General features: G+C 38.1%; 1 protein-coding gene across 24 annotated transcripts in view; it reads right to left on the reverse strand.

Annotated features, from left to right (window-relative positions):
- LOC144001554 (neurexin-1a-like) overlaps positions 1 to 18,558 on the reverse strand; it is a 235,382-nt gene extending 216,824 nt beyond the window's left edge. For all 24 annotated transcript variants that reach the window (XM_077495998.1, XM_077495997.1, XM_077496006.1 and 21 more), the window contains exons 1-2: positions 18,359 to 18,558; positions 14,620 to 15,862 (exon numbers count right to left, since the gene is read on the reverse strand). In XM_077495998.1, the coding sequence (XP_077352124.1) occupies positions 14,620 to 15,331 (712 nt within the window). In that variant the 5' untranslated portion in view covers positions 15,332 to 15,862; positions 18,359 to 18,558. The remainder of the gene's footprint in view (positions 1 to 14,619; positions 15,863 to 18,358) is intronic.
- Positions 18,559 to 23,930: the final 5,372 nt, after the last annotated feature.

Consider the following 23,930-nt stretch of genomic DNA (forward strand, 5'->3'; position numbering starts at 1 on the left):
CTATATTTGAAAGGCTGGACATTACAGTGGTGATATATGTACAAGTGTGCTTTACATTTTTAATAGTTGTGTTATTTTAATGTGTGTTCACTTTTTTCTGAATTCTGTAACTATTTTTTGTAAAACGTAGACATTATTTATTTATTTTTTTTAGTCAACACAATACTTTTCTCACAATATTATGTTGTATGCATCCCCAATAGTCTGAACACAGCATTCTGGTTAATATTTGTGGAATATGAGCTAAGCAACAAAATCCACTTCTTTTCATCCCATTTTACCGCTTGACAGAAAATGACGCCACAGTTGCTCAGGGCACAGGTAATGATCAATCATGGCTCAGCTCCAGAAAACTCATGAGCAATGATTGGTTGCCCTGAGCAACTGTGATGTCACTTTGGGCACGTTCAGTAATACGCTCCAAGCATGCACTGGTTCAAGCCGACTGTTCGGAAACTCTGTGTTGCTTGAATTTGTCGTTTGGTAATTCAGGGGTATATTCACTAAGAATGCGCTGCGTCCGGTAATAGCGCGAAATATTGCACCACAACTGCACCCGCAGTCTGCGCCCAGTTACCAACCTATTGACTAAGGATATTGCTCTAATCATATACCGGCGCAAACACGCCCACAAAACTGACAGCTTGGTGCAAATTTGCACCTGATTTACCACACATGGCAATGGATTTGTGCCAAGAACAGGGTTGTTATAGTAACAGTTGCAAGAAAGATGACATTATCAGAAAGCGAGGTTGGACCGAGAGTAAGCGTTTATAGCGCCATTAAGCTGCACAGGGCAGAGAGGATGACGAGGCCGTCATTCATTCATAAAGTACAAATTATTGGTGCGATCGTTTTTTTAAAATATATTTTTAGAGGTTGGCGTGGGCGCACGGTATCTGGCACGTAAAAGTGATCGTAAAATGCCTCCCCGCCATTGCCGATCAGCCCGGGTTACGTTATGTGTCCTAAAACAACATAGAAAATTTAATCTCTCTCTATCTCTCTCTCTGCGTGATCAGCCCGAAAGGGCCGTGCACCGTGCCACATGCACTGCTGTCATGATCCCGGGATCGAGGTTGCACCAGATTAATACATGCTTTCCAAAAACGCTATTTGAGTCACGCAAACGCTGCGTGGCTATTTGCCTTGGCGTTAGTGAATTAGACACTGCATATCAAAGGAGTCTCATTTGCATTGGGGCGGTCATATTTTTGTCAAATTTATGCAAATTACCTAATTTACATACGCGCAAATAACACTGTGGCGCAATCTGGTTGGCAGAGCACTTAGTGATGGATTTCCCCATCTGCGCGTGTTCAGTGAATTAGGTGCTCCCGGATTGCTCCATTTTTACCGGTTAGCGCTGAGCAAAGGCAACCCCAACCTTTAGTGAATAGGCCCCTCAGAGTGCCCCAAAAAATGGTGTGCCGGTGCCCGACTGGGGACACGGTGCACTAGATGTGAGGCTTGTGGCCTGACGGGGGATATAAACGTTATCATTCACCATTTGTGTACTATGTATAATATTTCTCAAGTTAGTAGGTTTAAGGTAATGAACTCTTTTTTCTGGAAATTTGCAATTTAGTGGCACTTTACTTGTTGTTGGTTGTTACGCTAGCACCTTTGCGGGCTTTCAAGTTGATTAGTGCTGAGTCATACCTTTAAACGATAATACAATTTAACACACAGGTGTGTTAAAAAATGAACGGAAAATAACGTTGTCTCCCAGTGTAGTGCACAGACAGTATTTCCGAACAAAATGGCTGCCCACTAAGATAGATAAAAACGAGTGGATTTTGCTGCTTCAACTCCACAAACACAATATTAATCAGAATGCCGTGTTTAGTCTTGTGCGGTTGCATAGAACATCACTTTCAATATATGGCATAAGTCTTGTATGCTTATTTTTGTTTCAGAATATAGGCGCAAACAACTAAAATCGCATCACTGATAAATAAATGATACAAATGTGTTATAAAAATCTAATCTCTATGATCTTTAGATGCCTCCGGTATAATGTCATTGTGCTACATTCTAAAGAAAAGAAGCTTTAGTTGAACAGCAGTATCACCATAAGACCCTAAGAACTATAACTCTCTCACATTCTCTGTCTCTCACACACACTCCACACAATTTCTTTCACAAATGTACCCAGCTGGTTACATTCTAATCCAGAGACATAAATCCATTTAATCCCCTTGTCAAAGTGATCCTAGTGCTATTGTGCCGGTAACACTACACCAAAATGCACTCTGCTGTCTATCACACACAATCTGCATCTTGCGCTGCTGATCATTTTCCAAGCGAAACTCGTAATGCGTGTCCAATAATTACAATGGAAAGTCAAGGCGTCGCTTTAACTGAAAGAAACATCTGGCATTTAATGGCAGAAAACCAATTGAGGAAGGTTATATAAATTGTTTGTTCTGCCCCATTTGTTTTGACAATAAAAATAAAAGAAACATTCAAAAGTATTGGGGCACCTTGCAAGTACTGTACATTTACAGTGAATGAAAATGGATGACGATTTTGCCGTAGCTATAACAGCTTCCGCTCATGTTGGAAGAAGATGATGGTGTATCAAGGGGGAAATTAGTTTAGTTTTTGTAGGATAATGTTGTCTTTGTCTTTTAGTTTGCACACCATCTGAAGCCGCAGTAATACCTGGGATCACTAAAGTCATTTTCCTAATACGATAATGACACTTTCTGCTTTCAAATGAGCCTGCTTAAGGACTTAACTGCACCCTGAAGGCTTGTAGTCCTTACCTGGAAAATAGCAACAATTGTTTTTATGTACTATTATTTGTATAAAAGAAGGCTGTGATGTCACAAATACAGTATATTGCGGTGTTCAACTCTGAATCTGTAAATTTGTCTATTTATTGAATGTGTTGTTCCTTTTGCAGTATGTTTCTTTTTGTTTCCATTGTTTGTCTTCCTTGCCTTACTTGCTCTGGTAGTTTTACTTCCAGACGTTGTTTACGACTTGCCTTTTATATCCACACACCTACTTTAAGTTGAGTTGAGAGTCTTTGTTAGTGCATTGCAAGTGTGGTTTCTTCCCTGCTGTGTTGGATGAACAACTCTCTGCTGTCTCGGGTTCTGCTGAGCACTTTCATAAATGGGTCCCAAACCACCGTGCCGCGGACCAGTACCACTAGTATTGATCATCAGAGTCTGAAAGAAGTTTAATTTTGAAATTCTTGTCTATCCGCCTGTGCCTCTGTCAAAACGCCATCAAAACCACTTGATACAGAAAAAAAGAAAAGAAAAAATCCCACAAGGTAGCAAAACTGAGTTAAAAATAATAAAAATAAAAAATAAAAACTCTTTGGAGAGCTTTTTCAATAAAGGGAACAAGCCAAACAATGAGCCTAAGATGTTCAAGAAAAAGGCATTACTTACATTCACAGATATAAATGTATATAAGTTAGTATTAATCCTAATGCTTTGGCTATGTCAGACTTTGGTTATCAATGTGCTAATAAACAATCCCTGGTAGTAATTGAGTACCTATATGATGTATTTGTTATGTTACTATGGACATTTTGAGTTATTTAAGTAGAAAATGTAATGTAAAATAGAAAAAAAAATCAACATAAAAATAAAATTTAAAAAATAATAAATAAATATATAAAAATAAAAAATAGGGGAAAAAAACAGTAAAATACAGGAAATTACAATTAGTTTTTTATGTGTTTTGCTTAATTAGTGTCAAAGAAAGACAGACGGATTGACAGCTGAGTGGCTTAACAGGCTTTCTGCTTCAGATGCATGAAGAATCACGAAAAAAAAAACCTGAGTGCTTGCTTGGTTATTTGTAGCTTTTTTCCTATCTTACCTCGTATATAATCAAATCATTGTACTCCAAATGTAGACTTATTTTTTAGCTCCAGGTTCTCTTTCTTCAGAAAGTCTACTTATTTTAAGTTAATGTTTTAATGCACTGTGGTGTCTAGGAAAGCAGAGCAATACACACAAGAGTGAGTCCAACATCGCTGGGAAATCTGCGGTAGCTTAAAAAGCCATTTTAAAATGACTGTGTGCACAATGGAAGGTAGCAATAATCATGGTACTGTTTGTGTTGGGTTTGGAGAAAAAGAAACAATCGACCTTGTTTAAGCCTCATCCGTGGCAATGAATACAATACACCTAATGCCTAGAGCCAGCTGATATAGGCTCCAGCACCCCCCGCGACCCTTGTAAGGAATAAGCGGTCAAGAAAATGGATGGATGGATGGATGGATGGATGGATGGATGGATGGATGGATGGATGGATGGATGGACAATACATATTGTGCAAAACTGGAAATCGGTAAACTTTATGATCAAAAATGGATTTCAGGTCAAGGCGTTAGGTGCAAAGGTGCAATTAAATGAATAATAAAGTTGAATGCCTACTCTTAGTTGCTACAATGCCCAATGAGGAAATGATAAAATTCATTGAATAACTTCATGAAACTATGTTAAATCATGTTAAACATTATGATATCCGAGTGTAATATCTAAATAGCCTCAAACTGAAGCAGTTTTGTTAGGCTGCTGATCTTTTTTTTTTTTTTTTTTTTCTTTTTTCTTTTTTTTTTTTAAAGTAGGTCAGCTTGAACAAAACCTAAATTAAAACACTGAATCATTGCGAGAAAAATATACTTTCATTATTGTAACAGTAGCAGTTAATAATGACAGAGATAAGCTTGATGAAAAAATGTGCACATTTGGTTCATTCGGGGAGATTCATATTATCTATCATATTGATCAAGTTATACATTTGTACATCAGACATAATAAAAATGAAATATAAACTGGAACTAACTTTGCATAGTTTTCTACATTGTGTTAACATTAGGTTATTTCACGTTTTACACCAAGTATTGACTTCAGATGTATATTTGCTATGTTGGTCTACATTGTATTTGATGTAGATTAAAACCTAACTAAAGTAAACTAAACTGAAACCTAGGAAAGTAGTTCCTGAAAATTAATTCATCAGATGGTTTCCTTCTTTCCTATTTTTATGCAGTATAGTATCTCTTTTAACTACATGCAAATGATAGGAAGGTTGTTTGTAATTCAGAATGCATCCATTGTGTGGTCTTACATAAACAACAACAGGGAAGATTAGGAATGATGGATAGATCTAATATAAACCCAGATGGGACAAGGACTCCTGTTTGAATTATTACGAAATACAAATCAGACATATGTCCTCGGCATATGAGTATGTAAAATAGCACAAGGCAACAAAGCCCATGAAAAAAAAAGAAACACACATTTGAATAAATGGAACACGAAGGTCCAAGACATATAAACAGAACAAATGCGGGCCTTCAAACAAAGGTCAAAATCTGTTGTCAAATCACAATTTGTCCCAAAATCAAGAGTAATGAGTTTTAGTGAGGCCTCATCTTTGAGCAATGTAGCCTTAATGCATCTTCTGACCTGACGGGAGTTGGTGGTATTATAAAAGCTCACCGTCTCCTACATGATCATAAGCAGCGGGAAGAGTGAAAAGAAATGGAAGGAACAGGTAGCGTGACATGGTCTGCTGCTGGAAATGGAAAAGTACTATGACTACATGGCTAACAATGATTCAACGATTTTGGCATCAGTGAAGCGCTGGTTTCTGCCAAGGTTGAACAACACATTGGTGAACAAATCGGTGCATTTCAGCACGTCTGTCTCCACCATCTCTTAAGTAGCATAACAATGTAATTTGTGCTCTATAGAACGGAGCCAAAAAGTTAGAGCATACACATCTGTTATTTCATTTTTGACATTCAAACCGTGACTACCAAAGTTTAAAAAAAAAAAAAAAAAAAACAGCACCCGAGGAATATCACCCTTGCTGAGACAGGTGTGACCAATGAGTTGCTAATCATTTGCCGTCCAAACACACACCAACCGCCTTTGCACTGACCTGTTAGCTTGGGCTTTAATGCTGCATTCGAGGATGGTCGAAAGTCGGAAATATCTGAGTTCAAACCAGGAAGAACGCCCCCTTCAACTCGGAAATTCCACTCGCGAAGTCGGAAAAAACCAAGGACACCGACTTCACCGGCGGACTACAATGTGACGTCACTCTGAATGGCAAAATACAATTTACTCGAGTATGAATCTAGACGGCTTTCTTCATTCATAAATATTCACCATAACTTCATGTAACGCAACATACGTGACAGTATTGCCGCTATATCCCTGCATGAAATTATACGGTAAACTACTTAACTGTATGGAATGCGTATGAAATAAGATTAAAACAATACATGAAGCAAAATTGCAAAAAGGTAAGTTTCCGGGATGTCAAATTGAGTTTTGAGGAACAAAATAAAAAACAATTTATCACTATCCTCCATTTTGGTTGTTTACTTTCACCTCAAACGCTTTGAGGTCAGAACTGGGAAGTTTCAACTCGGATATTTCCGACTTCCGACCATCCTTGAATGCAGCATTTGTTCTTAATACTATGTTTGGAATATTCACCTCTAGAAAATAAATTAAAACAAAACTTATCTATAGTTTGCAAACAACTGGGAAAGATAAGCAAACAGAAGCAGAGCGAAGGTACTTCAGGCAGATGAGAGGAATAAGAATTGCTGAATGTTAGTGTTATAGTAGCATTCTGCTGGAACGTTTTTGAAAACTGTTAAAACCGATTGATTAAATAGTTTCGATTTGGTCTCTCTGCGTTCCATATGGACCTTTCACGCACCCCCAACGCAACCCCCCCCCACCCCCACCCCCCTTATGAGCGCATGTTTGTCAAGTACTTGCAGTGACGCTGCAGCCAATCATATTGCAGAGGGCCAAGTAGAGCCGGAGGCTTCTCGAGTTCTCGGGTTTCATAATGATGCTAGTTGGCTACTAGCATTAGTGTCCGAAGCCATTCCTGTCAAGTCTTCTACAATTCAATGAAAGATTTGTGGCACATTAAACGGACATCGGAATTACAATTGACCGGAAATCGCTATGTTTATGAGTCACGACTGAGGTTTTTTATTTCAAACGGAGGTTTAGTTTAACCCGAGGATAATCAATGGTAGCATAGCATGCAGCTAGCCGACGGTCGTAGGCCTCGAGCCCATACACTTTCCAACTTGCGATGTTGGATTGGTGTATCTCAAGGCCTGGTAGGCAAATGCTTACTGTACTGTAAAGCCCCTCAAAATAAAGGTGGAAATCTGCAATTAAAGCACATATTGTTCGTTTCGTTTGAAATCCAGCATGGTGGTGTTTAGAACGTAAATTACTGTAAGATGACTAAGGTTGCGCACTTAGGGCATGGGCTGAGCTCGTTCTCACATCATGTAGCGGGAGTAATAACGAGATAAACATTACTCTAGCCATGTTAGATATGAATTATGACGCGTCTTTGTCTACTATCCATCAAATAAGACTTATTTAATAATTTCATTTTTTTAACGGTATAATTGTAATTTGATCTGAAGGTTGTTTTCCAACCTGTGGAGCCAAGACACTTTTTTTGCTGTAAACCAGCAAACTAAAACAAAAAGTTTGCATACTGAAATAATGATCTTAACTCAGTTTAGTCACAAAAGTAGTTCATGTGAAATTTGGGCTTGTATAGTTGAACACAAAGCTGATATATTTGGAGGTAACCATGACTTAGTCTGTTGTATGAATGGCAACAGACGGAGACACAGGTTGGTTTTACCTTCTTCCATCCAATTGTAGAGCAGTTATTGTTATGCCTTCCACTATATGCCACTCGCATAAATATAATAATAATAATAATAATAATAATAATAATAATAATAATAATAATAATAATAATAATAATAATAAATACCTGTGAATAATATACACTTTCACTTTTCACTCCAAGACATAATTATTTTTTCTAAAACTGCATACCGAACTGAACCAGAAACTGTGAATTGATACCAGACAGATTGAGGGGGATTTCCAAGAGCAGATGTTCTAAAAGACCTTCTTGTGGTTTGGAATGATCCAACAGGATAATCAGAGCAGTTACTCTCGTTCTTATAACCTTAATCCAGGATTTCCCAAATCTAGGATAGAGTTACAGGCAAGGACACTTCTTCTGTGATGCAATAATGGTAATACACTAACACTCCCCTGGTGGGAGACTTAAGAAATCAATGTTCAAACTTGTCAGATGTTATATAACAGATCTTGCAACTTTTTGTGTAAGTGATATGCCACTTGTCTTTCTTCGAGTCTTTCTTCACGAAATGTGCTTCGAAGTAGCTTAAAGAAACCAAAGTCATGATTTTTACTTCTAATGTGTGACAAATCCCATCTGAAATGTGGCTCTTCTGCTAAAATAATTTAAAAGTAAAATGAAATAAAAAGCACAGCGAGCATTAAATATAGATTAGCTGTTACTACTGTTATCATTAAGGTTCATTCCTCCAGTATACAAAGACACAGACATGGAAAGGCACAAAAAAAAAAAAAAAACAAAAAAACTGTTAAAATCAAATTCCTGATTTTAATACTCAAGGAGCACTAATGTAATATGAGCTAAGCTGCAAAATCTTGCATAAGTGTGACACAAAACCCGTACTACATAACAGACTATGGGGATTGTGCCTCTTCGCCTTACAATTTGACAACCTCAGGAACTTCAGTGGGAATAAGGAATAAATGATGGTTCATGTTTTAACATCAGTATATTAGTACATTGCAATTATGATTATACATTTTGAAATTCCACAATCCAGATGGGTGCAGCAAGCAGAGGCTATACTGCACAGGAAAATAACGTGCGATTGGCATTGATTTTTAAAATAATATCTGAAAATATTGCAAAAATTGCAAATGTTGAATACTTCCTTACATTTCTGTATTTTTAAATCAATAAATTATCCCTAATTGTGTGAACCTAAAATGTACTCATCAAAACATACAAGTGGAGTCTTAAATGTATACACTGTTTTAGAGTGTTTTTCTTTCTTATGGCACATCCACTGTATAGCACTAATTAAATATTCCCATAATGTTATGCTGTAAGAGCCTCAATAAGAAACCATGTAGTTTAGTTTTTGTATATCAGGTGTTTGTGGCTCTGTACCAAAAAGAAAGCAAAGAAGAAAAAGTCAGAATTATCGAACATTGCCTAAACACCCTTTGACAGTCACGAGCAATTGTATTTAAACTAGGCAGGAATTCCGCAGGAAATACCTCTAATCTTTTGATCCCAATATCTGTCTTTAGACTCTGAGGCAGTAGCGTACTATTAATCTGCTTTTGTCCAAGTGGAGCCACATTTCGGTTTGTGACACTTTCCCAGATATGGATTGCGCTCGAGCAGTGATCGACGCGCTTTGTAAAAGCACTCGTTCAAATGAAAAATGCAACTTCCTGTAAGATGCGGAGCACTTCTATCTGTGAAGCTGAGTGTGAAGGATTGCATGAGTTACTACTGAAGTATAGGCTACGCCAACTTACTGGCGAGCCCATCACTTTGGTGCGCGAGGTCAGTTGACAGGGTTAGTAGCACTTCTGGGACTAGGTTAGGTTACTATTAATACGTACATTTCCTTCATGCCATCCAACTCAATTTGCCATTGGATGGCTTGGATCAGGGAAGCACTAAACTTGTGTTTCTGATGCTTGGGCAGGATGTTGTGAGCTCGGTCAGCTACGTAAATACTGTGTAATTTTTTTAGACTGCCGATTGTCTTAAATTGGTCACAGTAGTATCTGCAAACAGTGCATACCATTTGGCATCAACTTTTTTTTTTTTTATCTCTTTCACTGTGGGGTGAGATAAAAATATAAAAAAAAACTGTATATACACTGCATATTTGTATGTACAGTATTGGATGTATGTTAGCCTCAATCAAGATAGGACAAGAGAGGTTCAAATTGTTTTGGAAATTTATAACTGAGCTTTCGTATCATTACATACAGAAGAAAGTCATCTTTCATTTCATCCATTTGATTTTTAGTTTGTTGTAACTATTTTTTTCTTTCCATTTTGGGCCCAATAACTCTCTGTGCTCTACAGCAGTGACTTAAGATACAAGTTTAACTTGACCTGTGACCATGCTTGTAACTCGAAAAACTTGTTTCATTTTTCACAATTGAAATGAACTGACTTGTCATTTCAGCAATTTTTTTTAACTTTGTGTTTTTACAAAGAAAAATAGGACTCAAGAATATTGTCATTTTGAAACATAAAATAATGATATTATTAAATAGAAAGTAAAGTATTAAACAGTGGATCATGATTCATTCATTGTGGCCTTTTCTGGTGTGTGCAACTTTAACAACAATATTAGTTGTTTTTTGCAGAGGATAAAGAATATATGACTGCTTTTGTATTTTCTTCTGCCTACATAAGTTGATGCAACTAATGTGTTTGTATGAGGAATATAAGAAAGATGTATCTAAGCTGAGTCACTTTTGATCATTTTGTTCATCAGTTGTATTTTACAGGAGAAAAATTGTGTTCAATGATCAAAGAAATGTATTATAACCATTTTTTGTAGAGAAGATGTTCTATTCGATTAGCTTACATATATTCCATGATTTTAGTCAAGTAAATATGTTACAAGGTTCTAATTGGCTTTCCGCTCCATCCTCACAACTGAGGGAACGGCAGCATGAAAACACTGCACAATGTAGCCCAGGAGCACTGCAAAAACAGCTACGGACAGACAGTCGAGCTCATGAGGCAAGGAAGTGCACTGAGTGACTATTGTGAAAATATATAGCTCCAACTCCAGCCCCGGTGCACAAGTTGATTGATGACATTTCTTTTATTGGAAGTAAAGGTTGGTTGAGACTGTGAAATATGACCTGGTCACTGCACACATATGTATGCTTTTACTGTTCAAGGCAGCCTCAACTGGCTCCAACATAAGTCAAACCCTGCCTATGAGTCAGATAATGGACCAAATAAAGTGCTGCATCTTCTTAGTGGAGCTCTTTTATTTATTTATTTATTTTAACTAGGGCTGATTTATGCTGAGCTAATGTGCAATGAAATGAACAACATCATTTCATCTTATCAGGATGAAAATATGGCTATGCATCTATGTTATTTCTCTAATGAGAAACGCGAGGACAGATTCTGCGGGACTAAGCGATAGCTATAAAACAATGCATTTAAATAATTGTTCTAACCGATCAAAGGGATTTGTGCAGGCGTAGTCATGCAATGTGCACACTTGGGATTGAGCAGGGGAGAGATGACAGTTGTTGTAGCGCAGCCAGTAATCCTTTCATCTGATCAAAGTAATACAGCGGCTTTGAAATGATTTAATGGACAGGTAATGTCTAAATTTCAAGGTATTTTAAGGTTGAATCTGTGCGCTTGCATTAGCTAAAATGAGATGTGGATGGAGGACAACTTTTGTTTACTACACTGACATATTTGGATCTGCTGAGTAAAAATATATTTTCTTTCAATTTGGCTGTTGAATCTAATTCTGATTGACATAATTGTAAGCCGCTATTGTTCAATATTTGGTTCAAAACGCCAGCTCGTGTCTCAATTTTTAGTGAGTGCTGTGAATTTCAATGCACATCCTTTTTTTTTTTTTCTTTTCAGCAGTTGGTTGGTGATAAAGCAAGCGGAAATTAATGTTTTGTAACCATACTGTATAGGAGAAAATATGCCAGAGAATTCTGAATTGGTCATAACAAATGTCAAATTTGTTGAATGCGTTCAATAACCTGCATTATTTTGTCAAATGTCAGCCTGTGGGAATCTCGGAGAACTGTACATTTTGCAGTGCTGTGACTGGATTAGAAGAAAAACAAACTGCTACCTTTTCTGTATTATACGTTTTTGAATCATAACATTATCTATACTGTCCTTTTTTAACATATTATTTACCATTTTATGCACAATGTATTTTTTTAAATGAATTATATGCAAACAGTTGGGCTCTGGAATACTTGCTGACCCATCAAATGTGACAAATTAAATATGTTGTTGTCTGCTTATTTGAGCATCACAGCCCACCTAATTTCCATAATAACCACGCCTGCACCAAGTTTCTTTGCACATGACTTGGAAGGTAGGCTGGGTGAAGCCACAGCAGGACAACACTGTCGGAAAGCCAAAAGGTAAGCAGAGCTGCATAACGATGAGATTGCTTGGGTAAGGTACAGACACAGCACGGGTATTTGTGTTTATCAATGTGTCTGCTGCATGAGACATATACATGGATCGACACAATCATTGCAAAACATAATTTTGTGGCTTTAAATTATATTTTACTGATTTGGTTTAATGTTACAGGAATTAAAAAAAAAAAAAAAGACAAAATCGTGGGAAATCTTTACACAGGGCTATCTATTGATCAATCTGAATTTTTATTTTGTCTCTCCAATAGTATTAAGTAACGTTATATATATATATATATATATATATATATATATATATATATATATATATATATATATATATATATATATCACCTCTAAATTTTGTACAAATGCATCCTAATGCCCAAAATCAATCTACAGTAATAAACTACTACCAGAAAAAAAAAAGTGATCCTACATATAATTAATACATTATATAACCATTCAAGATGTAAAATTAGCTGAAAAAAATCTTTGACTTGAAACGTACATAATCCACAGCCCCATGAATCCATGATGTCAGTTCACAAGGTTCACTCATGTTGCTGAAGTCAAACATGTAGACTTCATTTTAATTAGTTGTATATGCCTCACTAACTATTGGCAATCCAGTGAGAGCAACTTGGGCTGCAGCTACAGGTCAATCAAACGTGACCTAATGAGCTTATTGTTAACAAATTATTACATGCTCTAACGAGCCTACAGGAAAATTAACATCCAAACATTAAATATGACTAATAGGAACATATGTTCAGAATATAAAGCCCTGAAAAGTACCAAGTGAATTGAGGGCCTCGTACAATCCGTGCACACCGCAAAACAACATTAGGTTAGCATCGGAGCAATCAGATCGGATGTTACAGGCGATGACGTCATCATGCATCATTGCTTTCTCTATCCAAAAGCTCTCCTTTGATGGACATGCAAGTCTATTGGATGGGCAAATGCAAGTACTTATCCATTCTGAATACAAATGTGATATTATTTTTACTAATGCAATATTTGTTGAATTCATGTTATTTTTGTAAATGCTTGTTTTTAAAAGCAAAAGTGCTCTTGATTGTTTGACAACGTAACCCACATACTCCATTATGGATGATGATTAGTGTTACAAAACTAACAGGTCTGGGTCCATATAGACAGAAATCCGAGGTCCACCTAATAAGAACATTTTTTCCCCTGGCTTGGGATCCATTGAGAAATGATGTCGCTAACGGTGTCAAAATGTGTAGTAGCCAAAACAATGGTACAGTATGGGACAGTATTTGGATTCTTACTCGCGTTATTGTAGACAAACCATTGACAATATCATGACTAGGAATGAGTGAATATCCATACCAGGTATCTATGCTGATATTAGCCCTTGTTTTAAAGGTTGAAGTCAACTCAAAAATGTTACTCATCTAAACACTGTATTCTGATAAATATTGCATTTGTAGAATATGAGCTAAGCATCAATATCCACCCATTTTTACCAATCTCCGTTGGTGGCCATTTTGCCGACTGCTGTCGACTGAAATTTACAGTTCACACAGTTGCTCAGGGCAAACGGCCAATCACGGTCCACATGTTTTTCTGAAGCTAAGTCGTGATTGTTTGTTACCAGAGCCCTGCGCAACTGTGATGTCATTTTCAGTCGACTGACAGTGGCAAAAAGGCCGCCCCCTAAGATGGATAAAAACAGGTGGACTTAATTTATATTCCAAAAAAACCCCAATATTAATCAGAATGCTGTGTACACTAGTAGGGGCTCATACCACATGTTTTAAAGAAATGCCTTGGCTTGACTCGTGGTGGGTGCCGATACTCTTGTGGCCATTTTACAATTTAGAACTAAAGGAAAACCCATGTTTGACAGATGGCCATTAAGATGCAATTTCTGTAGGAATGTGTGTAGAAATAGCAAACGATAATAGAAAATTCCCATTAATTTCATGCAATTTTAAGGAAAATACTATATTGGGATATACAGTATAGGTTTTTGTTTAAAATGATCTATTGCTGTGTCTTTTGGAAATTTTACGTATCAAAATTAGTAGTGGTACCGGTATTGGTGACGACTCAAATTGATATCAAACTTCCCTAATCATGAAAATCATTTTATCTAATGCTACGCACCTTACACTATTGTATTTATTAAGAAAATAAGAGTATTTAAGACTATTACTCCATCAGGCTTGTGGTTTTTGCATCTGAGGCAAGCCATTGGGGGGTTAATTTCATAGGTCAACTGATCCCGGCAGACCTGTAGGTTAGGAATGGAAGAAGACCTTTGGGGATGGAGAGCACCAGCATGTTTTCCTAATGAGGCCTAGCAGGAGATCCGCTCATTCCGAACAACAGCAGATCAATGGCACACATCCCATTACTGGAACAAACAAATGGCCTTCGCTAAATAGAGGAGGGGATTGTTTCACTTCTTAAAGTATGTTAAGGGAGTTTGAATTTTCAAAAATCACTCAGTGTCTAGAGCGGGGCTTTTTACAGAAGACATTTTGTACAGTCAAAGTGGATACAGATGTCTTCTTACCTTCACTGCAGTCCGTTCCTTGGAATCCAGTCTGAGAACAGTCACAGGTGGGTTTTTCGTCGATTAAACTGCACACTCCGCCATTTAAGCACACGTTAGCGGCACCGCACAAGTCCTTCACGACCCCTTCACTGTCCACCATGACAGATGCTGTGTTGTTGACCTTTATGTCCGTTATCCAACCGGTGAAAGGCGGCTGATCCCTAATGGCGGCGGACGTGAGCCTCAACGCCACCGATCGCAACTCCGGCGGGATCCCGCTGACAAACAAATGGCTGAAAACGGTCATATCCCGTCTTTTGGACTTCACTTCCACCCATTTGATCTCATCGTCCACCATCAGGGTCGTGTTCTTAAAGTTTCTCCTTACGGTGACGGCGTGCCATTGGCTGTCATTGACCGCCGTGTCGGATATCACCGAGGCGGGCTCGGCACAGAAGATGGAAAAACGAAGGCTGAGTTTCCCGTTGAGTAAGAGGAGTTCCAAAAAGTCGCAAAATCCCTCGTCGTCAAAGTAAACCAGCAGCCCGTGGGAGCTCTTTGTTTTCATGTTGAAGCTCATTTCACTTTCGCAGCACGCATTCCAAACTGGGAAGCGAGCCCACTGTCCCTGTGCACCTGTAAACTCCAGACAAGTGCCAACTTCTACATAGCCACAAATGAGCAGCCCGACCCAAATCAAATGGGCACTGTGATGCTTTTGTACAACCATTGTGGGAACACTAATCTTTTTGGATTGCTAAATGTATTTATAGGATGTTTTGATTAAGTAATAAGTATATTGAGCTGACTGTGACAGAGAAGAGGCAGGCAATTAAGGGTCTCATTGTACAACAAACAAATCGAAGCACCAATATTTGATTTTTAACAGTTAGCACTTATTTCTCGGGACAAAAATATTAACGCTGCCGGGGTTGTTTGCGCCAAAATAATCTGATGTGTTTCAAGGTCCTCTCTGCCATGGCGCTGGAAAGCAAACTAACAGTGCTTCAAACATCCAAATTGTTTGTGATCATGGAAGAGCTCCCCCTGATGCCAGTTAGGGAATGCACGCTTTCACACGAGTTGAGATTGCAGCCTTAATCTTCATGTTCATGCCAACGTGGTTTTGGCTGGTAACTGCGAGGCTTGCTGTGGGCTTTTCACCCCGCATCCTCTCTAACAAAGTGAAAATAAGCCATATGGAGACACACTGGCTGATGAGCTCGTCAAAAGAGGCAGTCTGTCCGTCCAAGCGAGTTCTCTGCAAAGGAAACAAAATGTCAATTCAGCAGTTGCCTGTGCCTTTAAATAATGCACAATTAGAGAAACAATAAGTTGTATAAGAGAAATGGGTATTGGTTGACAGGTAATGATAATCATTGAACCAGAAATGGAACACAAAGCAGTACTTGTCTCTGTCCTGGCTGCTCAGTACAAGACATTCAAAGCAACAGTAAATCGAGCCACATTCAAAGCAAAGCAATAGTTTCCCTTTGCACATTCATCACTGTGAATTGAGGGATAAACCGATTCATGGATGGGCCAATTATTGGCCACGGATATTCAGCATTTTGATGAATACTGGCATCTGCCTTTTTTTTTTTTTTTTACCTGATAGCCCATAATAGATCCATTTAAAACTCTTAACTTTAAGAAAATCCATCCATCCATTTTCTTGACCGCTTATTCCTCACAAGGGTCGCGGGGGGTGCTGGAGCGTATCTCAGCTGGCTCTGGGCAGTAGGCGGGGGACACCCTGGACTGGTTGCCAGCCAATCGCAGGGCACACAGAGACAAACAACCATCCACACTCAAAAGCACACCTAGGGACAATTTGGAGCGCCCAATTAACTTGCCATGCATGTCTTTGGAATGTGGGAGGAGACCGGAGTACCCGGAGAAGACCCACGCGGGCACGGGGAGAACATGCAAACTCCACCCAGGAAGGCCGGAGCCTGGACTCGAACCCGAGTCCTCAGAACTGGGAGGCGGACGTGCTAACCACTCGACCACCGTGCCGCCACTTTAAGAAAATATTCTATGTATTTAAATTGTTAAATTTATGAGATGTTGACTGGATTAAAAAAAAATAAAATAAAAAAAATACATAAAAATAAATTAAAACTAAAATAAATGAAAATTTTACATTTCAAATATTTTGAAATTGTTAAAAAAAAAAAAAAATAGGGAGCTAGTTACTTGTTTAACTTTTTAAGACATGCAGATGACACCATGGGCGCGCTCCCTGAACTTTTTGTCAAGTCAACTGCATGGCCTCCACTTTCATCTTCTACATATTTTACAGTGGTTCACTTATTTTTACACTTGTATGAACGTTCATGTTGAACTGCTGTTACTGAAGGTTTTATGATAACAGTTTGAACCTTGAACAGAATAATTCAAATTGATTTTTATTTTATTTTTTTCATGTATGGTGCCCGACCAGTCCAAGGTGTAACTCACACATTATCCAAAATCATCTGGTTTAAACCCCACCTCACTGTGACGAATGATGACAAGCAAAGACAGATGGATGCATGGATTGACATTTGAACAGACTCGTTGTTTGGAAACACAAACAAACTGCCTGATAGGAGTGCCATCATAGTGGAATATGTCTTAAAGAAAAAATGTTTATCTCGACTCAATTACTTTTGAGTGACTCTGAAATACTGCAACAAGGCAAGAAAGAAAATCAAAGATGCAGGAACGATGTCACAGTATCCCCTCCCAGCACTTAGTAAGCATCCAATCAGCTCTTCCTTAAATCATCCCTTAACTACTCTCTGCCGCTAGGGGGCATTTTTAAATGGTATTTTTAAGATTGCTATAGTTTGCTGTGATGTATTTTAACCCAGCTCTCGTCCTCGATGCGCGACTTCTTTCTCATTCCAATTCCGTGACACCCTTACTCATCATTCACATGTATGATGCAGAAAATAAAACAGATCATGAAGATAATTGCAAAAAAAAAAAAGCAATTACGATGCACAGTAGTAGACTTTTCTTAGACACACTTTATGATAAGCCCATTAGAAAACCTATATTTATAATGGAACCGAGCTTTTCTGCATTAACTTCTACCTCGCTCTAAAAGCAACCCTTTTTAAACAAAGCGAATGGCGTTTGGAATACAACAACAACCAAAAGCATATTGAAGAAAAAGTGCGTCATTAGCTCACAAAGTCGATTTGTGTAACGAAATGCGCTCATTGCATTTGCATCAATTTGCTACTTGTAAGATGAAACCACTTAGCGTATCTCAAGAGTCTCAGATGTACCCACATTCACGGCAACGTGGATGAAAATGCGTCATAATACGTTGTTTTTGAAAATGGTGTTAACTAGTAAACAGTTCATTCCGATGCTCATCATGCGCGTTGTTTTTTTTTTTTTGTGTGTGTGTGTTTTTGTTTTTTTCCTTTCCCAAAGCGACGGCACACTCAGCACCTCATACCTTTACATCCTGCAGTAGACGATGAGGTGTTATTTTATTTTACATATAAATGTATTTATGTTTGAAATCTTATGCAAGTGTGGAAGACGGGAGAGGGGAATCAAATGTTGCGCTATTATCACCTTTGCGCTCCGTACACTTGTACCGGACCTAAATAGTTAGCGCAAAATGAACATGGGGGGGGGACGGAGACTACACCTCAAAAACACGTTGACCATCTCACATCCATCAAATATGTGCTGAAAATACGCGCCAGTAGACTTTCACACTTAAGTCTAGTTAAATTGAGGTGGCATTTACCTTCAACGTGCTTCCTTTCACTGTGTCCTCAGCTTAAAAAAACAAAAAACAAAAAACGTTAAGAAATAGAAATTAAAAACAACGCTGGGGGAAAAAACGGAGGTTTCAGTTGAAGAGCAAAACAGTGAGAATCCAGTTTTGGTAGAAGTGGAGAGGTGCAGTGTGCTTTCCCGGTTGAGCTCGTTCACGGACTGCGAGCTGCCACAGACACAGCGATCCACGTGACTCCCTCGTGCATGGGGAGGGGCTGCATGCAGCACCTTGGACAGCGCCTCGGTGTCCACACACAAACAAGACTATTGAGATACTAACTTCTTATTTCAAAAACTGCACTGATGAATTACAGTGTGCAAACACACCTTTCCCAAGGTCACTTTTGAACACTTTAGCTGCTGGGATGGATGGATGGATGGATGGATGGATAGATAGATAGATAGATAGATAGATAGATAGATAGATAGATAGATAGATAGATAGATAGATAGATAGATAGATAGATAGATAGATAGATAGATAGATAGAAGGTAGACTACACCCTGGACTGGTCACCAGTCAATCACATGCAGGGCACATATTGAGGCAGACAACTATCCACACTCAGCAGAAGTCACGTGTCGTGAACGGAAGCCAAGTGTGAATCACTATATCCTCTGAGGACTATCATAGTGAAAATCGTAAGAAATGGCAAGAACTAAGACAGGCTTGAAAGGGGCAGACTGGCCGGAAATATATGACAGCACATACTAAGTGGAACATAAAAATGGACACGCACGAAACTGATAGAAATAGACATGTATCCACATAATGCATGATCCTCGTTGTTGAGAGAGGCAGATGGAAAGACTCCACACATGATTTTATTTGACACTTTGTACGTACATCAGTAAGTGCTGCTGTTTTGGTTAGTGTTAGAGTTAGCAATGGAGTTTAAATGTGGTCAGGAAATTGTTCGTATACCATATATTATGTCCTTGGAGTGCCTGCCCAACCATCAAACGTGAAACAAGTTAAAAAAAAAAATGTATTTTCCTTTCTGAAAATGTCTGAAAAGTTGCTCTGCACTTCTGCCCCTCTGTTATTTTACAGTGGGGATTGTTTATCTGATAAACACCCTAATACTGAGTTTCTCGACCATTTTGGCAGCTTATTTCCAGAGTGATAAAGCCACTTTCAAGTGGCTGTAGCACAATTATGTCAAAGCCAAATGAGTTTGTCTAACTTCCATGAGAAAGGGCCAGACCCTAAAATGGGCTGATTTCAGAAAAGAAAGAAATGGTATAAAGTGTGCTCTAATTATTCATCAATAGAGTAGAAAATCTCTCAAACCTGTTAGTAAGGTAATTATGAACTGATTTAAATTGTGAAAAAAATAATACAGGTTTTGTCTGTTCTAATGTCTCCAAGCAGAAAGATGTGTGTGTTCATTTGGACAGAAGTGATTACCGCATTTTCCGCACTATAAGGTGCACCTAAAAGCCTTCAATTTTTTCAAAAGCTGACCATGCGCCTTATAATCCAGTGCGCCTTATATATGGATCAATATTGAGCCGCAACAGGTCTCGCAGTCAAGACGCTATCGGTGACCCTGCACGATCGGTGACGCGCATGCGCAGAAGATCCCGCCATCTTGGATCGCCAGCTAATACTAATACTTTACCTCAGAAAAAATAAAATCTGTTTATTCATTTTGGGGAGTGAATGGAGTTGTCAGAAAGCTGGTTTGTAATCTCTTAATAAAGTTTGACTGACCTGTCTGACTGTTTTGTTGACATTCCCTTTAGCGCAGCACCATCTAATGGATGCATAGCGTAACCCCAGCCTTTACTGTAGCGCCTTATATATGGAAAAAAGTTTGACAATATGTCATACATTGAAGGTGCGCCTTATAGTGCGGAAAATACGGTATTTGTTTTATTGTTGTTTTAATTAGCCACATATTAGACATGTGCTCAGGCTATGTTTCATGTTGACCAAAAATTGGAAACTTGATGTATATCGGAACCTTAATTCATTCCAAGAAGTTGTACAAAAACCAAAGTAATATTCTAATTCCAATGAAACAGTTCCAGACACCCACAAATTTAGAAACAATAGTATATTTTATCTTGAATAATTATAGTTTAACGTACAGAGAAAAAAAAAATGTGAAAGCAATCTAAATTACTAATGAAATGGATAAAAGAACTTTAAACATCACTTTTACCTTTTATCAAATTAATAGTATTTTATACCAATGCAAATGACAAAAGCAAGCATGACCATGTTAGACTCCGTGAGTCCCCTTTCTGGTAGAAAGTTTATACTGCAGTTAAGGAACAAATTACATACTTCAGTCAAAGGTGATGGTCTTTGAAGTACATAATATGTCTGTTTATATTTAGGCTTAAAAATGTAAAATAAGCAGAAATACAGACAGAGGAAACACAAACACAGGGCACGGTAAACAAAAAAAACAAAACAAAAAGACCGGAAAGTATATTCATGATGTGGTCGCATTTTCAGAAGAAAACCCATAAATTGTGCATTTGCATGAAATATTTTGTGTGCCCGCTCGATTCCAGGAAATGAGTGGTTGAGTCGCATAACCAGGTAAATGAGTTTGGAACATTCACAGACCAAAGAAAACCAAGATGATTTACAAAAACAAGGACATTTTATTTTTTTTAAATCCCTGAACCCTAAACCAGGGAGCATCTCTCCTCGTTCTGGGCCCACAACAGCTGTGGGTTCTGCATGGTGGGTCGTTTGCAAATAATCATTCACTGAGCTCTTTCAACTTGACAGTGTGGGCCTAAAACTTGTTTTAAACCCTGCTTGAGCCATGATTCCCACCCTCCCCCTTTATTTGTTCTCCCTCACTTAACATAACTACACATTCAGAAATAATTTAATCAATTAAGGTGTTGGAGTAATTTCATTCCGTGCACTCGTTTGTTGCAGCTGCAAGCAGCTCTGCCTCCTTGTCAAATCAAAAGCATGTGATTAGTGACTAGTCGACGTCACGCTCTAGGCTCTAAACAGCATTGTAATAAATTCAACAAACAAGTTTCTATTTTACTCCCTTATAATGACTCACTCTTATTTTAACATATAGGCTTTTATTCTGTCATATAGAACTATGCATTGTCGGCCAAGAGTTACTGAATGACACTCACCAAGATTCTCTCAGCACATCGAAGTTTCCCCATCGTTCTACTTCGTACTTTTGAGTTCTGCATCAAGGTTCTTAGTCAAATTTTTGTCAAGGCCATCTGAATCCAGCCCTGATTTCTGTTCTTACTTTCTATTTTTGGATATAAAGAGTCTTTGTTTGCCACCTCCTGTGTCTTGTCCGTGTTTAGGTCAAGTAATTCCACACTTCACGCGACAAAAACCTCATACTGTATAGTGGTTAGTGGTACATTTAAAAGACACAAATTTCCATGACACTTGACGGGCCCGAGAGATGTAATTATTCATCTTTCTAAAGTAAATCTTGTCTCTTTTTTTTTTTTTTTTTTTCAAAAAGATCCTTTTCCAGTCATAGAAATCATTTTTCCGCTCCTCTTGAAAGCATCCGTATCCCCCTCAGATTAAAGCTGATTGAATTTAGAAATGTGTGTCATTACGTTTATTAGATTAGAAGACAGGGAAAAGGACATCGCAACTCTGAATTTAATTTCCGAGGAATTAATGAATCATATGCGTGTGGTCTGCAAAGAGCCGCTTGCATGTCCAGCTAAAATGAGCTTAGTGATTGTATTGACTCTTATATAATGACCCTGTACAGATGATGCATGAGAAAACCATTAACGTGCCAAAAATCTGATTAAAAGTGAGATTTTAAAGCTCGAGTAAACAGCCCGGAGCAAATTGCCACTCTCCTTATTGACATTTGATCCAGGGATTATTGTATCAATTGATTTCCCATTCATATTTTTTTTTTCGCTTCATATGATACTTGCCAATATGATGGCATTGCCCTTAATTTTATATGGCAATTCAATAATGGAGTTTCATCAAACTTCAAATTTGTCATCACAATCACAGGATCTACATGGATGTATAACCTCTTTCTACTGTATGTGCTCTGTATACATTTGTGTTATGGTCAATAGGATATAATTCATAATACAATGGTCAAATATTAATAAAAAAAAACATGAATTCCACTGTTCAAATGTATAAATAACAACACCAGCTTCACAGATACATGCTAGGCAAAAAGGCAACAAAAAGTAGCTCCTCTCTACTTACTAAGATTTACCCACCACTCTGAAACCGAATAGTTCTCGACTCACTCCAAATGACCTTTTTCCGTTGCTCCAGAGTCCAATGTTTCTGCTCCACGGAAAACAGAAGCATTTTTCCACTATTAACACCGAGGATAAGTGGCTTATTTTAAGGTTACACAATTGTTAAGACGTGATTTCTTGACGTTATGTTGAAATGTTCGTATTTATAAATGGAGCTGTGACATTTGTATGAAAATGCCAACATAAACATCAGCAGGGTTGTTATGTTGCTCTATTAGCCAATTCAACACTTGCAACAGCACAACAATTTAGGCAGGTGCTTTAATTTCAGCAGTTTGCGTTCACTGGTTTGAATCAGTTAAGAGTTTTGTAAACATCGCCCAAGGCCTCATTTGTCAACAAATACAAAGAAAAAAAAGTTTAATCCATTCTGAACAGACTAAATAGTGATTTTGTGAAATTGCACATTGAAATCTAAGCTAATGTCCCATCAAAATTAAGCACGTCACAAGACCTGTGCCAAAGTTTCATTTTTTTTTTTTTTTTTTTGTTTATTATTAAGCTAGCAAAAGTACAGTTTAAGATTTGCATTGTCATGTGAGTGTGCTCCACTTGCGTTCCCACTAAACATTGGACGTCCTGTGGACGTGCAGATCATGTCTGTATTACGTCGGTTGGTCGAAGACCAGTGCTGGACTACTAAGCGACGTGCAAATTAAGTCCATTTTTGGACGTCTAATTATGACCCCATTTGTACCATGGATACGTGACTTTTTTGGACATCACAGGGATTTAAATATCAATGTTATTGTTATCAATATTATTTAATCAATTTAGTATTAATGTATTGCTATTTATTTTTATGAATTATATATCTAATGCAGGTATTCACATAGAACATGACAAAGCTTTTAGGTGCTTCCGGGTGGTGGAGTGGTTACGTTACGTCACTTGCCTTCAATGCAGGTGGTGTGGGGTTCGCTTCCCCGTCAGGGAGATGATGTTTGTGTCACACACATAAAGTCAGGCAATAAATGAGCCTTCAAGAACAGTCTAAAATTATTTTTATTTTAATAATGATCTAATTTGGACTTACATTAGCCCTCATTTGGATGTCCTGAAAACGTAAATACGAAACGTCCAAAACACGTAAATACGGAACGTCCAGAAGACGTTGAAAAAAGACGTCATCTGGCGTCACAGTCTGCACCTTCAGCGGACCGAGATTGGACGTACAAGAATTACCTTAAAAAGACGTCCTTTCAATGTGTCTTTGCGCAGTGGGTTCACACAGGATACAGTAATACACTGCATACTGTGTACAATGTAACAAAATT

The sequence above is a fragment of the Festucalex cinctus genome, chromosome 14 (assembly GCF_051991245.1).
Source record: "Festucalex cinctus isolate MCC-2025b chromosome 14, RoL_Fcin_1.0, whole genome shotgun sequence".
Classification (NCBI taxonomy): domain Eukaryota; kingdom Metazoa; phylum Chordata; class Actinopteri; order Syngnathiformes; family Syngnathidae; genus Festucalex; species Festucalex cinctus.